This window comes from Populus nigra, chromosome 12 (assembly GCF_951802175.1).
Source record: "Populus nigra chromosome 12, ddPopNigr1.1, whole genome shotgun sequence".
Taxonomy (NCBI): domain Eukaryota; kingdom Viridiplantae; phylum Streptophyta; class Magnoliopsida; order Malpighiales; family Salicaceae; genus Populus; species Populus nigra.
This window is the reverse complement of record NC_084863.1, coordinates 3,086,258-3,101,746: the sequence shown is the minus strand read 5'-3', so window position 1 is coordinate 3,101,746 and position 15,489 is coordinate 3,086,258. Positions and strand designations below refer to the sequence as shown.

The following is a 15,489-nucleotide window of genomic DNA, read 5'->3' as shown; positions in this document are numbered from 1 at the left end:
TTGTAATTATCATGACCATATCGTGAGTAGGGTGTTTATGATCCGGTTTGGGCAGGTTAAAAAATCCAATCTAACCTAAATATGATATTTCTTGATAATATGATCCAGATCAAATCAAGAATCGATTTAAATTGAACCAGTTTAGTTCGATTATGGTAGGCTTTTTGTCATGAAAAACCAGAAAAACTGGAACCCTATTAAATTTCTTAATAAATTTTATTTCGGCTCTCTCATAATCCAGTACAGAAGAAAAATAATATAAATCAGAAATTCTATCAAAAGAGATAAACCTGCTATTTCATGCATGTCTCACGACATGTGAGATTTGTTAGTGTTTAGTAAAAAAAATAAAAATACAATTCATCACTTTAAAAATGAGAAAGTATAGAATTCCACTACTTAAAATATTATAATATTTGCTTATAATTACCTTAGCAATAAAAACAAAAGAGGAGAGACCAAAGCAGAGAGAGAACCACTGATCATCAATGTATAAATCTATGATGATGAGACATGATTATTAAGTAAGGATTTACAATCTCGTGAATGTGAACTCTATGTTTAGCACGTTAAACCACTCGAGCCTTCCAAGAGGTTAAAAGAATTAAAACCATTAATCTTTTTATAGGTCAAATTGGTGCTTTGGCTAATTGATTGCTTGAAAGCATGATGATTATTTAACATTAACCAGATGCGTGTTTGGTGGCCAAGTGATTTAACATGGGTTATATGAGTGGATGATGATGTTGTTTGGCCTGTCCAATGCTTTCAGTATTCATGAGGTTCATGTATTATATATTAAGAATATTAGGCATATTTATTGTAGTTTATTTTGATGATATCTTAGTTTATAATCTCACTCTTAAACCTCATTTAGAGCATTTACGAGCTATTTTTGACACTATGAAAAATAAGCAGTTATATAGGAACCACAAGAAGTGTAAGTTCTTCATTAATACTGTCACTTTTCTAGGTTTTATTGTGTATATTGATGGTGTTTAGACTAATCAATCTAAGTTTTCTACAATCAAGGAGTCACCGATTCCAAGGAGAGTGGTGTTTAAGGTTGATGTCTAGTCTAGACAACACTCACTAGTGGCAGGTTCCTAGTGGGCGAGTACAACAAGCTAAAGGAAAAAATACAAGTTCTTGTGAGGTGTTACAGAGGTAAATGACAATGCTTATAGGATTCATCTTTCTAACCATCTAAAGACTTCTGATGTCTTTAATGTTCAATATTTGACACCCTATTTAAAAAAAAAAAAACAGAATTTGAGGGTGAGTTCTCTTTAACTCAAAGAGAATGATGTAGCTGGACTTATAGAAACTGAAGGTTCTAACAATTCAAGTAGGAATCTAACACGAACAGACTATATGAATAGCTTAGTAAATGCTATTATGACCCAGTACAAATCTAGGTCTAAGAGGAAGTATGATCTCGCCAGTCTAGACTAACATCTTAAAACTGTGATAACGAGAGATTTGACCATTGGATCTCTTAGAATTAGGTATAAAAGTTGTTGTTTGAGCTAATTTTATTTTTTATTTTTTTTAATTTATTAATTTATTATGCATTTTGTTTTAATTCCCCTTGTGTTTCAAATTTAAGTTATTTTTTAGTAGATATAGAGTTTTCTAATCTATTTAAAGATCTTGTAAATCTTTAAGGAGGCAAACTTCATTATATTTATTTTCAAAGAATAACTGCAAATATAGGGTTCATAAAACAAATCTTAACCTTTTAACAAATTATTTTCATGTTATGGCAATGATAGTCACAACCAATTCCTGCTTTGCCGATTCTACAATAAGACAGACAATGATGACAGAGAAAACATGTCTATTTATACCTTATGTTTTAAAAGTATAAAAATTCATTTTAAAATTGTTTGGAAAACATTTTTTTTTTCTCTGTCTCTGTCTCTATCTCGTCAACTAAACACGATTATATCTCTTACATATCTATTTCTTCTATCCTGAACGCTAATTAAAAGTAACCTGAAACATCATCATGCTAAGGCTATGTAACAAACAATTTTTCTTCTGTCCTGGAACACTATGTTAAGGCTGAGTGACAAACAATCAGGGGCAGAAAATAGAGAAAATAGGAAGTGCCTTGCTAAAAGCATGTGACATGCTCTCCCATCCATGGTTGTGAATATCTTGCCCTTAGGGCATATGAAGATGATGTGGATGCTCGTAAACCATACACAAATGAAGGCTACAGAGTTGTATCAAGTGATCCCCAATGGTTAACTTGGATTGGAAGAAAACGCCGGGTGCTTATGATTAAACAGTCCGATTTGCTTAATCAGCATTTCTATTTTTTTTTTCAATCATATATGTGATCTGATCATTGACATACATCAAGCAATTGTAAAGGAAAATTCTGCAATGGCCTTCTGATTGCCTAGCAAGTCCATTGTCAATAGTTTGTTGCTAGACGGAAACTTGAATTTTAATTTTGTTGGGGCTTCGACTACTTTTATTCATTAAAAGATTAAAAAAAAAAAAACCTAAGTTTAAGCAACTCGACAACTAGCAGAAGACAAACCAGCTTTCATAACAAATGAGACAGAAAATATTAAAATTTGAAGAGAACAGTTCACTTCATAGTAGATACACCTGAGAGTAAGAAACATACACCATCTATATTCATGAAGCTTGGACAACAATCTAAAATATCCAATTACCATTTGAAGAAGTCGATTCCCTGATATTTCAACGATAAACAAGAGACTCCTTCCATGAATAACATGGCAAATCAGCAAGACAGCTTCTGTGGAATAAAACAAAAACCTACCTCACTAATTCTCCTCTAAGTTAATGGAGTCCCCAAACTTTCCATACAAAATCTTCTTTAACTTAGCCATCTGTGCAACCATGGACTCTTTCTCTTCATCAAGTTTTTCCATGTTCTTACTAGTCACCTCTTTCATCTGCTCTATCCTGGTCTCAACCTCATCCCTTGGCACATGAGCAAAGACTTCTCCAATTTGGAACCGAACCACCTCCTCGTCAGTAAGAATTAACTCGTTGCTTGCATCCTCTAGATTATCATTGGTTTCCTGAAGGAAAGGAGCTATTGCATAAGTAAAAAAAACTCAGCATGGTAGAGAACAGGATTAAAAACAAAATCACGCATCCCTATATGCATTTATAGAATGGGTGGGGCATATTAGGTCCAAGAGCTAGGTTACACAACAAGATGCATCCTTTCCTCCCTTTAATCCCTCCCATCCCAGTTTGGATGGGATTCAATTTCAGGGCTTCAAAGACAAAGTCAAGTGAATTTACCATCTAGGCTACTGAAATCCACAAGGCCAATATGAATAACTTGCTGCCATTTGCAAAAGATGGCTATTATGCTGTGCTGTTGCACTACTACTGGCAATGTGACAAACTGTCCACATAAAATTATGGTAATCCTTGCGCTTTGTTTATGTATAATTAAGTCAAGGAGACAGGTTAGGACAAAAATGTCTGTGAAGGGAACACTATGCACAAAGCATCTCAGACTGGATGAACCTGGGCGGTAAAGTATTTGAACAACCAAAACGGAAATTTGAAAAAGAGTTTGTGGAGTTCAGCAAGTCTTAAATATGATAACAGCATGTTATGTTTAAGTCTAATGGAGGAAACTAGGGGCAAAAAAGAAAGAGAAATGTAGGGGAGAGGAGAAAGAATTTCATGAAAGAAATCAGTAACAAAGGTGGAAGAGGTAAAAGTAAGATCTTAACATAGAAAATACATTCTTAATTTGGATATTGAATTTTATGAAGTGAATTTACCATCTAGGCTAGCTGGAACCCACAAAGCCAATATGAATAACTTGCTGCCATATGCAAAAAATTGGGATTGAAATCTTTTGCAGTCAGAAAAATAAAATAAAAAATTATTCCATGTCTCCTTCCTTTCCATTCTCAATTCTAAATCAAACTAGGAAACAGAGAGGGAAATTAGAACTTCACTTTAGAGTTTCACTTAGTTTTGGCATGGGAGACCAAGAGTATGCCTGCACTATCTTACTTATCTATTAACATGGTCCATTGACATGCCCAACAACTTGCCCGTGACCACAATATTTGGACCCTATGACGAACCGATCCACTCAAGCTTTGCTCCAGATCAGCAAGATGATGTACTTCCTCAAAATCTTTCACAGGTACTTCAGTTCCCATTGAAAGCATAGGAAAAAACAAACCCAGTACCTTAATGCAATCTTCACTCAAATTAACATATTCAAGATCATCCATTTCAAGATAAATGAGGCAACCTCAACAATCTTTAACATTCAACATAAGCTCAATTAGCTCACTTTAGCTTGCAAGCACTGGACTTTTTTGACCCTACATTTGCATAAGCCCTCCTACTGTACCAAGCCAACATACCCTTAAACGTACAAACACTAAGACAGAAAATTGAACTTCCAGTTCATATTCAAATCAATCACATTTAGCCTTTTAAACGCAAACTCCAGTTGCTGCACACTCTGATCAACAAGTGCAACAATCTTTTTATTTTCTCTTTTTTATCTACCAATAATACTCAGTAAAAATATTAACCTCTTATTCAAAACATAAAAAACTAACCCAAAAAAGATGATAGAACAAACCCATCAAATAAAACACAAAATCAAAGCTGCCCTTGTTACAAATTCAGAAAACCCATCTCCACATAAATGCAAAACGTTAACAAGAGTGAAATGAAAGGCATATAAATACATAAAAAGATGGTACCTTGGCAATCTTAATTTCGTCTTCAAGCTCGTGCAATCTGTTGTTTAATCTGCCAAATTTGTTGATGTTCTGCTGATCCTCCCAAGTCACCTCCTTGTCAGATCCACCACCCTTTCACCATTCACCTCTTTGTTATTTACTTAATTATTAAACCATAAAAAGATAACAGCAACAATAATAATGGAGTTGTTTGTAGGAGGGTTTTCGATTGATTACCTGCTGCATGTTTTGATTTTGAGAAAGCTTCCAAGTAGACAGACAGACAGACAGACCGACCGACCAAGGTTTGATGCGCTCACTTCAATCTCTCAGCAACTGCAAACAACACGCTGAAGAGTTTCCAGCATTAAAGATTGTCTATCATTAATGGTTCTTGAGTAGATTATAATTAGTCTCTTTATGTTTACAAAAGTTACAATCTAGTACTTTTAGTTTTGCAAATAACGAGTTAGTCCCTTGACCACAGTCTTACATTCAATTCTTCTTTAAATGTCTGAATTACCCTTGTTAAATGGGATTTTGTCTTGTTTTTAGTTGGGGAGATTGGATAATTTCCAAAGGAAATAGAGGACACTTTAGGGGAAAAATAATTAACTTATCGTTGAAATATAGTGAAAGGATTAGGTTGCAGATGAATATAAAATTATAGGAATTTAAGATTAGGGTTTTAAATTAACGGAATTTACTACTTATTTTGCTAAAAAAGGAGATTGTATGATAGTTTACTTTTAATTCATCGGCTTGTTTTCAGTTCATTTTTTCTCTTCTCTTGAAATTCTTTAGTTGGTTTTGGTATACTGAAATCAAGTCCTTTTCGCATGAAGATTTACACATACATTATTCATCCGCTACTATTTGACGAAATCCATAATTAAATTTGGTAGAGAATCACTCTGCTTTTGATTAAGATGATGCTACTTGGTACGAACAAGAGATTTAACGACAGGAGCTGCAAGTCCGAAATTCATTAAAGATTTTTCCTATGATTGAGGCTGGACTTGTCCACGGTTTAATGATCTTATAACTCCAGCATATGGAGCTAGATTAAGCTTCGATTTAATAGGGCCGGCCTTAAATTTGATGAGTGAAATAAGAAATCATCATTTCATGTCTGTTCAAGAGATAGTGCCGCCATGAGCAAGCCTGCATTTAGCAGACAGTGTTCAGGAGTTAATATGCCATTGGCCAGTTCGGAAAGAGGAAACGTTTTACAAGTCTCCTAACAGCTTCAGCAACTTCTCACTCTCACAAACATGCATTCTCCTCTCAATTTGCAGCTTTCAACAGCAAATTAGTAACTTGGTAAATTCAAATAGCGATATGATCATTAGGAACTTGAATTCTGGATAAATAGGAGACAGTGTTGACAGAGAATACAAACGTAAGTGATATGGCTCTCTATTATAATAAATGAAATATAAATATATTCATACATGTAATCACATGCATGAAACAAAGCAGCATGCACGTGATGATTTGATTTAAAGGTTACAGAAAGGTTACAGATGTTGAAAATCCAACAACATAAATATTTCATAACTGAAGATGTAAATAATCATCGAGATGACAGGCAGGTTAAAGGTATATTTTAAGACTCTTGGACTTTCCGACAGTATGACAATACCATCACGAAGTCCTTAGCTGACGAACCCACAGAGGCTGGTACTTTTTTTGATGACGAACCAGTTCGAAACCACAAGTCTACTAAGTTCTGTAATTGCGAAGTTGGCCGGACAGGCTGACCCCGGCAAAGTATTTCCACCTACAAAATTAAAAAGAAGAAGAAGAAAGAAGCAGCAGCAGCAGCAGCTAGTGTTCATTCCATTATAAGCACACAAATCAAAAGTTCTGATGCCATTTCTAAAAATCATGACTTGAAGTATTAGGAATGTTCACGAACAATTTTATCAAATATGCAACAACAATTTTAGGAAACAATGAACTGTCAAGAAAAAGTGGGGACCACATATCCAAGCTTCCTAGCAAAGTCCCTTATTACATAGTTCAGATTTTTTTCCCCACAAGAACACCAAGCAACTATGCCAGTATTTATTAAAAGTTACGTAGATTTGATTTTTATTCAACAAGCAGCGGAAGTGCTTTCATAGTGTCACGAGAAAACAGAAGTGATATAAGAAAATATGAAACATGAAAGCATTGACTAAGTTGATATAGAATGCACTATAACACTCCATCTTGTTAGCCGGAAAATATCTAAAAATTTAAAACTACTTGTTTTGCATCTGGCTAAGAACATCTATGCTCAAAGAAAAATATAATGCTGTATGACATCCATAGCCCTGAATTCTTGATATCATTGTTTATCACTCATCGGTATATGTATCTCCCTTCATTCCAGAAAAACTACATGTTACTCAAAAGATAGAGTTGAATGCACATTGATTGAAGATAAGAGTACATTTTCTCATATGATTTAAGATTCCCTAGCAGATCTTGGTATGACAATATGAAGCCTTATTGACACTTGACAAAAGGTGCTGTCATTTTGATTATTGAAGTTTTAGGAATTATTCAAATCATTCCAACTAAACTTCCTAGGGTTAAATGAGTTGGTATCCTCGGGCACAAAAGAAGTAAGGAAACATGCCCCCCTCGGGATCTTTCCATAAAAAAATTAATTTCAAGTTACACCCAACAGTAGTTACAAGCTCGATATCTGTTCCTGACCTTTTACAAGCAATAATAAAGAGCCAGCAAACGACGATAGAGCTGACAAATGAAAATCACAGCAATTTTTCACGAGTAAACCAACAAGGAAATTATATTTTGAGGAAGGCAAGAGAGATGAACACACCTCAGTCTCACTATCGAGATCAAGTTTCTTTACAAGGTACTTTTGAATGAAAGACACAGGCATTTTACCATCCCTGTGATGAGAAAAATCAAGAACAATAAAGCAAGGGGTAAATGAGGATGAGTTCCAAGTTAATTGATGGCTTCATCATAAAAGACCATGATTTGAGCAAACCCAGAGGTATAACCATCAAGTGAATACACCAAAACTAAGTCGACCAATGAGAGCAACAATTTGATTTTCAATTACTAAAAGCAAAGTAAGACCAAACAGATTCTAGAGTACAAAACAATAAAATCCGCACATTTACTGAAATAACCAACACATGAAAAGCCTAACATTACTCTATTATAGCAGATGGATAAAATATGTAAAATGTGTATCCACATTTTGGGGAAACAAATGCTTGGACCATAATATTATATCATCTTATGTAAAAACCGTAATCTTTGTTTCTGTTTGACATCTTCTTACAAAAAACAAAGACTCATTTTCTTAACCTGTCAAAAGAGATTATGAGAAAGCATGGTGGCCCACTTCAAATTTACCCTTTCAAAAACTGAAGTAGTTTTTAAATACACAAATGCAGAGAAAAATAATATATACATATTCAGAAGAAAAAAACAAAATGGAACATAGTTTTGAGGGTAATAAGACTAAAGAAACTCACTTAATCCTCAAGTAGCATGTGGATATCTGCGGCAAGGAAGCATCTTCTTTCCTGGAGACAATTTCCACAACATTAGCAACATGAAGTAGTCACAATCCAAGCTTCACAAGTAGACAAAGTAATATAAATTAGAGACAGGCTGGGAAGCATCTTACTGGTCTTCAGAGGCAACCAATGAGAACCATATTGGACCATTTCTTCTATTGCTCTTAGCTCCTGCAGCATCTATCATTGCTTGAGCTGAGGCACTCAACTCCTCAGACAGAGCTGCCCTTTTTCGTGCTGCAGTTAACCTTCTCCGCTTCACTGATATGGGAAGTGAATTTTTCCCATTCTTGTCATCTTGGACTCCTATTCCCTGTCCATGCTCCTTATTTTTTGTTTTAGACATATATACTTCACTGTGACGACCACCAGGTGATTCTGCTCGGGATTTTGTTTCATACAGATGAGGTTCACAATCAGGATCATCAAGCATGCCAGATTTGACTAAAGACAGCCCTTGTGAATGCGATTTGGAGGACTTGGTTCTGTTCGCAGCTTCAACAAGACAATTCAAGGGGGTCCATAGATCAGCCTTCCCTTCAATTATTTCAACATCATCATCCTCGTCATCATCATTACGTCTTTGCTCAGTAGAAGGTTCAGCCACAGAGGAATCCTGCATGAATTTACCAAGGAAAAAAACATCATTAATATAGTAAAAATGTTTTTGGCTGCAACTAGCTTACACAACATCAAGGTGGAATTTCAACTCATCCAAGCACAAGAATGAAACTAATGTCTCCTTTACCAGCCTTCTCTTTTGAATACTTTTGACAGGAGACCCTGGTGAGCTTGGGCTCATCGGATTATCTTCAGCAGAATCTTCTTTCTTGGATTCCTCAACAGTAAAATTGCATCCTCGTAATGCAGCGGCCTTTCTGGCACCAGCTTTGGATCTCCTTCCTGTCAAGCCATTTTGAATTGGCACTTTGGGAGTGCTGACCACCAATGATGATAATGATCTCTCCTTTCTTTTTGCTGGCAATGCAATCATCGAAGGCATAATTTCAGGGGCATTAACTTTTCTTCTCTTAAAAGGAAATACTTTGGCCCTTATATCTTGCAAATTATGGTCTGGCCTGCATACAAACATGAAAATCCCAATGCATGTTATTTTTCTATAAACATGAGAAAACTTCATACCATGTGTTCTGATCTAAATGTTTTCCTGGAAGTTAGTCAAAATGCATGTCATGGGCATGAACAGTTATTTAACTAAAATATCATCTTGAATTTTGCAAATTCAGGATTTCTTGGATTAAGAAGTCTTGCTTCACTTTTAAGGAAGAGTGACCAAAACAAATCAATTTATGTTGGTTAAGGTAAACAGTATTACAGTTAGTGAACATAAAATCACGGGAATGGATTTGCAGAGAATTAGTCTATGTTTCCAAAAACAATACCCCAATCCATATCAAACTCAATTGAGAAGCAATTCATTAGAATAGAAGTATAGTGATGTGTGGCACTTTGAAAAGAGAACAAGTGCTTGTAAGTATGCAAGTATGATTGTGTGCATGTTTATGGGTGTATGGCTTCACAGAAAGGCTAACCTGAGTTTCTCCACTGGCAGACAACCCAGATCAATGTTGCATACAGGACAACAATCTACCTCTTCATCTGAGAGCTTTTCATATATGCACTTCCTGCAGACTGGTTTGGAATTCATAACCAACTCATCAGAAACAGATCATTGAACAATCAAAGATTTCTAGATGGAAAAGGAATTAGAGGGTATTGCTTGTTCAAGACCAAAGGATTTGATCTAGCACCTTAAGATAAAACAATCAACAAGAACAAGAATCAGAAGGACGTGACCGTACTAAAAACAAATAACAAAAATAGTTCAAGATAAAATGTGCCTCATATGATTAAACAGAGCAAATTGCCATAGTTCAGCAATTCCGTGGAATTTTTGCCACTCCTTTGCAACCAGCACGCATAATACATGCCCGGCAAAGGACTTTGACAGCTTTTAATATTTTGTTTTCTTTAAAGAAAATTGAATAGTCATGAAGTTGGCGGTATGTTTACATGAGTCATTGACAGAGGATAGTGAGTGGCAATACGGATTGATTATTACACACTGGTCACAAGGTACAACAAAACTTCAAATTACTTCAACAATGCAAGTTTTAGTTTAATTTCCTTATCAGTAACAGAGATCAAAAAGAAGAAAAGCAAAGCTTTCCATGTGGTGCAAAGCATGCATTGCATAACTGTACCACCTGAAGCCTAAAGGACCAAACTTACAGAGAGTATTTGGAGATTCTACCCGACGCAAGATAACAAATTCAAGTACGCATATCGTCGTTACTCAATTGACTATGTTTATTTAATCATAATACTATACCGGTAGTGTACAAAGCTGAAACTGAAATCACCAAGAAAACACTATTCAACACTACGTGACAAAGGTCATACAGAACATGCATGAACCAAAACCAGAAATGAAAGCAAAAATACACGAGTAACAGAGAATTTGAAAACTACAATAATCCACCATATAACAAAAATGAACACTATTAGAATTGCACTCCATATCGATTAATACAAATCAAGACAAACCCCATCACGAATTCAACGACATTGAATCATCAAATTGCAACATCCATACAAGCCATGATACGCAAGCTAAACAAGAAATTGAAAAACAAGAAAAAACCCAGATCAAGAAACAAAAAGCCAAAAACAACCCAAATTTTATCATCCAATTCCACAACAATCCCAACAACCCCAGATCAAAAAAATTGAAGACGACAAATTACACAAGAGAGGGGCAAAAAAAGAGAGAAAAACTCACAGGAATGGAGACACAAAGAAATCGTAGTAGCTTCTTTTAAGAGCTTGTTACAAAGAGGACATGTCATGCATTCCTCGAGCACCTGTCTCTGGACTTTGACAGTCTGTCCCGCCATATCCACAGTACATTCAGAGGAGGGCTGAGAAAAACATAATAATTAAGAAAGATCTAATATTAAAAAGAGAAAAAGGAAGAAGAAGAAGAAGTAGTAACAACGTGTGGGTTAAGAGTCTGTTGGAAATTTAGGACACAAAAGGGGGGTGGGGATATGGAGTTGGAGCTTTGTTTCTTTCTTCGACGAAATCACATGAAAGGAAAGGCAAGGCCGAAGCGAAGAGTATGTGTGTGTGTGTGTGTTTCGTTCTTTTTCTTCATTATATGTTTGTTTGTTTGTTTGTGCGTGTAAATGCGGAACACGCTTCGTTCGTGTTTAACGTTCGGCGAGTTTGGTTTTATTTTTTAACTGACCGTATTATTGGGTTATTATATTGGAATGAGAGAGAAACAATAGTGAAAATAGATAGTAATAAATTATTCACCCGGAGCATAGAAAAAAATTAAATTACATGAGGATTTATCTAATATAACTTGGTTTACTTTACTAGTTAAAAATAACTTATATAACTTGTGAAAATAAATTTTAATTAAAAAATTTAAAATAATATCTTTTTTTAATATTAAAATAACAACATATTATATTGATCTTAGAAAATCTGGGTTAATGTGTTAAATTCTTAATCCAGGTTATGAGACTATAATAACTATATAGAAAGCAAATAAAAATAAATTATTAAATCTAATTCTCAATCAACTCAATATTGAATGATGAAATTGAAAAAAAAAATTAAAAAAACCTAAAAAATCAACTCAGGTTAACATGTTAAACTTACAACCCGGGTCATAAAACCGAGATAACCTCATAAAAAGCAAATCAAAACAAATTACAAATTTCAATCTCTAACCAACTCGATATTGAAAGATGAGATAAAAAAAAACATAAAAAACAATCTGAGTTAATCCACCAAACTCATGACTTGGGTTATTAAACTAAGATAACCTTATAAAAAAACAAAAAAAAATGACTTAACTTAACTTGAGTTAATATGTCAAATTTACGACTTTGATCTTGAAACTAAGATAATCCTATAGAGAAAAAGTTAAAACAAATTATAAAGCTTGATTCTCAATTGTCTCTGTCGGATCTAATGTTAAACGATGAAATTTGTAAAAATCTTAATTAAAAAAATAACATAAAAAATAAGTTGAGTTAGCCCAAGTTAACCGTTAAGCACTATTACTGAGTTATGAGACCAGAATAACTTAATGAAAAACAAATAAAAATAAATTATAAAGCCTAATTCCCAATTAAATACAATATTAATTGATGAAATTGAGAGAAAAAAATTCAATTAAAATAAGAGAGAAAAAATGAGTCCATTAGATTAATCCGCGATTTGGGTTATGAGACAAAGATAATCCAATAAAAAGCAAGTCCAATGTTGAAGGACTCGTGACCCAAGTAATGAAAACAATATAACCTCTTAGAAAGAAAATAAAAAAAACAACCTGATTTAATTAGGGTTTAAATACCAAAACTCATGACTTTGATCTTAAGACCAAGATATTCTCATAAAAAGCAAATCAAAATAGATTATGAAGCTCAATTCCCAACCGATTCAATGTTAAATGATAAAATTAAAAAAAAATCAATTAAATAAAAGACAAAAAATAACACGAGTTAACTCGGCCTAATCCGTTAAGCATTATTATCATGTCATGAGATCAGGATAATCTAATAAAAAGTAAACAAAATAAATAATGAAGTTTAATTTTCAATCAAATCAATATTAAAGAATAAAACTAAAAGAAAAAAAAATTCTGAGTCAACTAAGTTAATTTGTCAAATCAAGTTAACCTATTAAACCTGGGATCCATGTCATGAAAGTGTGATAACTAAATAGAAAAAAAATAATAATAAAAAATGAAATTAAACCAAAAAAATATTAATTAAAAAAATAAAAAAAATAAAGCAAATCACTATTCCAATAAATAGGATTTTACGAGGAGAGGTACAGTAAAACCCTCTTCCTCTTTTAGTTTATAGTTAATGTGTTTTTTTTTATTTATATATTTTTTTATTTTTAAAGTATATAAAATATTATAAAGATAAATTTATTTTATATTTTTAATTTTTTAACTAATAATGTTTATGTTTATTTTTTGTATTTTTCTTTTCTATTCTAAAATATTAATCTAACATAATCTAAAGATTTTTTTTACACAACTATGAAACTTCTTTTTTACATTAGTATTTATTAATATTATTTAGATCTGGATATGGCTGATCAGTGGGACAGAACCCACATAGCTATATTTTGTGATTTTTGAAGCTAGGGATTTAAATCTTTAATTATTGTGTTACATTTATTTTAAGATTCGCTTAGAAAAATAATTAAATTTGATATACAAAAACTAATTGAAAAAACAATTGAACTTTGATGTTTGAAAAATCAAAAACTCATGGGATGAAAGAATGCATTATTCTTAGAGCCTATTTATTTTACGTTTTTAAAAAAAATTTAAATTTTTTTTTTATATTTTTTTATTTACTTCAAATTAATTTTTTTAGTATTTTCAGATCGTTTTGATATGTTGGTATCAAAAATAATTTTTTAAAAATAAATAAAAATATATTATTAATTTTAATGCATTTTCAAACGAAAAATATTTTTAAAAGCAACCACTTCCACACTCTCAAACACTTTGAAAAACAATAGAATGGTTGTGTTTATTAACTTTTTTTAAAAAATTATTATTTTTTAAATTAATGATATTAAAAATAGACAAATATAGAAAAATGCTAGCATAAAGTTTAAGAAAAAAAACATTATGGACGATTGTATAAAAAGAGCATTAAAAAATAAAAAAAGATATAATCTTATTTGAAAATATAAACTCCCAACTTTAAAAAAAAATTTATTAATTAAGTAAAATTGACTTGATAATAAACTAGATTGATTTGGAAAAGATAAATATAACAATGATAAATAGTTAGAGATTGAGTTTTAAGGACTAAAATTTCTAAACAAAATTTAGTTTTAAAAGATTGACGAAATAAGATAACCGGTTAAAGAAAAAACATTCAAATAAAAAAAGGAGGGGTATTGTCATAAATTGCAGGATATTGACTAGTATAAATACACACATGGCTTTTTGCTGGCCATTGAGAGAAGAAGAAAGGGAGATGGTTTTTTAAATTTTCTTCAAAAATCTCATCTAAACACTTGAAAAAAAAAGGATCAAAAAAGGTTTGAAGGAGATCTAAGATAGGAAATTGAAGAAATTCTAGGGTAATTGTTACTCGAAAAGTATGGTTTTAAAAAGGAAAGGTGAGGGGGGAACTTGTTTTTCTTGCCATTTTCTTTCAAAGTTTTGTTTTAAGAGGTGAGGAAGCCTAGTCCAAGCTTAATTTTAAGTTTTAACATGGATTTTAATGAGTTGAGCATTTGTTTTGTATTATGAAAAAATTAGGTTAGAGAATTTAATTGTTTAAATTGGTAGTTTAATGCTAGAAACATTTTTATTATAGTGATTAAACAATAGGTCAAGTGTCAATTTAAAACAAGGTGAAGAAAAATCTTGCCTCTCCTTTTATGCATAGGTTCGACCAAATAGACATCAAATGAAGGAGGATAACTAATGTAAATGGTGTATGAAATCATAATTGAAATGTGTTTTTAAATGTAATTATGCTTGACGAATATTACATTACAAGGAAAGAATGAAAGATAGATATAATAATAATGAAGTTATTTTGTGTTGAAAGGGGATACAAAGAGACCACAATTCAGAGTAAGAGCTGAGACATCACATGCGGCAAGCAAGTGTTTAACACCTATCTTAGTTAAATTAATACACTAGTAGAATTGTTAATTTAATTCTTTATATCTTTTTAAAGTGACATTAAGAAGCAAATAATTTGGTGGATAAAAAATGAAAAGAAATAAGAAATAAGAATTTGATTAGACATTCTCGATATGAGAAAATAATGATATCAATAATAATCAATGATATCGATATTTATCCAAATTTGATTATTTGTTCTTAATATGAAAAACTAATGATATCAATGATGATCATTTGTATCGTCATTTACTTGAATTTAATTAATTGTTCCCGATGTGGGAGACTAGTGATATCATTGATGACCATTAGTATCATTATTTACCTGAATTTGATTAGTCATTCCTAGTATAAAAGACTAATGATATCAATGATAATAATTGATATTAATATTTATATGAGATTTGATTAGTTGTTCCCGAAATATAGGGAGGGCTAATAATGTCAATGTAAATACATTAACATCAATATGTACTTGATTGATTAGCTATCCAATGGACTAGAAGTTAATGAT

General features: G+C 32.4%; 2 protein-coding genes across 3 annotated transcripts; both read right to left on the bottom strand.

Annotated features, from left to right (window-relative positions):
• Positions 1–2,632: 2,632 nt before the first annotated feature.
• On the bottom strand, positions 2,633–5,114 carry LOC133669408 (probable prefoldin subunit 4). The gene is made up of 3 exons (XM_062089529.1): positions 4,956–5,114; positions 4,740–4,850; positions 2,633–3,068 (listed from the first exon to the last, which is right to left on the bottom strand). Exons 1-3 carry the CDS (start codon positions 4,962–4,964, stop codon positions 2,808–2,810), a joined length of 381 nt encoding a protein of 126 aa, XP_061945513.1. The 5' UTR covers positions 4,965–5,114; the 3' UTR covers positions 2,633–2,807.
• Positions 5,115–6,113: 999 nt separating this feature from the next.
• LOC133669980 (E3 ubiquitin protein ligase DRIP2-like) lies at positions 6,114–11,438 on the bottom strand. Of its 2 annotated transcripts, XM_062090351.1 has the most exons (8): positions 11,289–11,438; positions 11,073–11,211; positions 9,823–9,922; positions 9,018–9,348; positions 8,380–8,885; positions 8,225–8,275; positions 7,555–7,627; positions 6,114–6,501 (listed from the first exon to the last, which is right to left on the bottom strand). In XM_062090351.1, exons 2-8 carry the CDS (start codon positions 11,185–11,187, stop codon positions 6,328–6,330), a joined length of 1,350 nt encoding a protein of 449 aa, XP_061946335.1. In that variant the 5' UTR covers positions 11,188–11,211; positions 11,289–11,438; the 3' UTR covers positions 6,114–6,327. The 2 variants fall into 2 exon arrangements, with proteins under 2 accessions (XP_061946335.1, XP_061946334.1); XM_062090350.1 differs by having other exon boundaries at positions 11,073–11,435.
• Positions 11,439–15,489: the final 4,051 nt, after the last annotated feature.

Coding starts and splice junctions, on each gene's coding strand:
- LOC133669408 (XM_062089529.1), bottom strand. Junction 3,069..4,739: donor ACGAAATTAAGATTGCCAAG/GTACCATCTTTT, acceptor CCTTTCCTTCAG/GAAACCAATGATAATCTAGA.
- LOC133669980 (XM_062090351.1), bottom strand. CDS start 11,187: ATGGCGGGACAGACTGTCAAAGTCCAGAGACAGGTGCTCGAGGAATGC. Junction 9,349..9,822: donor CTGCCAGTGGAGAAACTCAG/GTTAGCCTTTCT, acceptor GTTTGTATGCAG/GCCAGACCATAATTTGCAAG. Junction 6,502..7,554: donor ATCTCGATAGTGAGACTGAG/GTGTGTTCATCT, acceptor TTAATTTTGTAG/GTGGAAATACTTTGCCGGGG.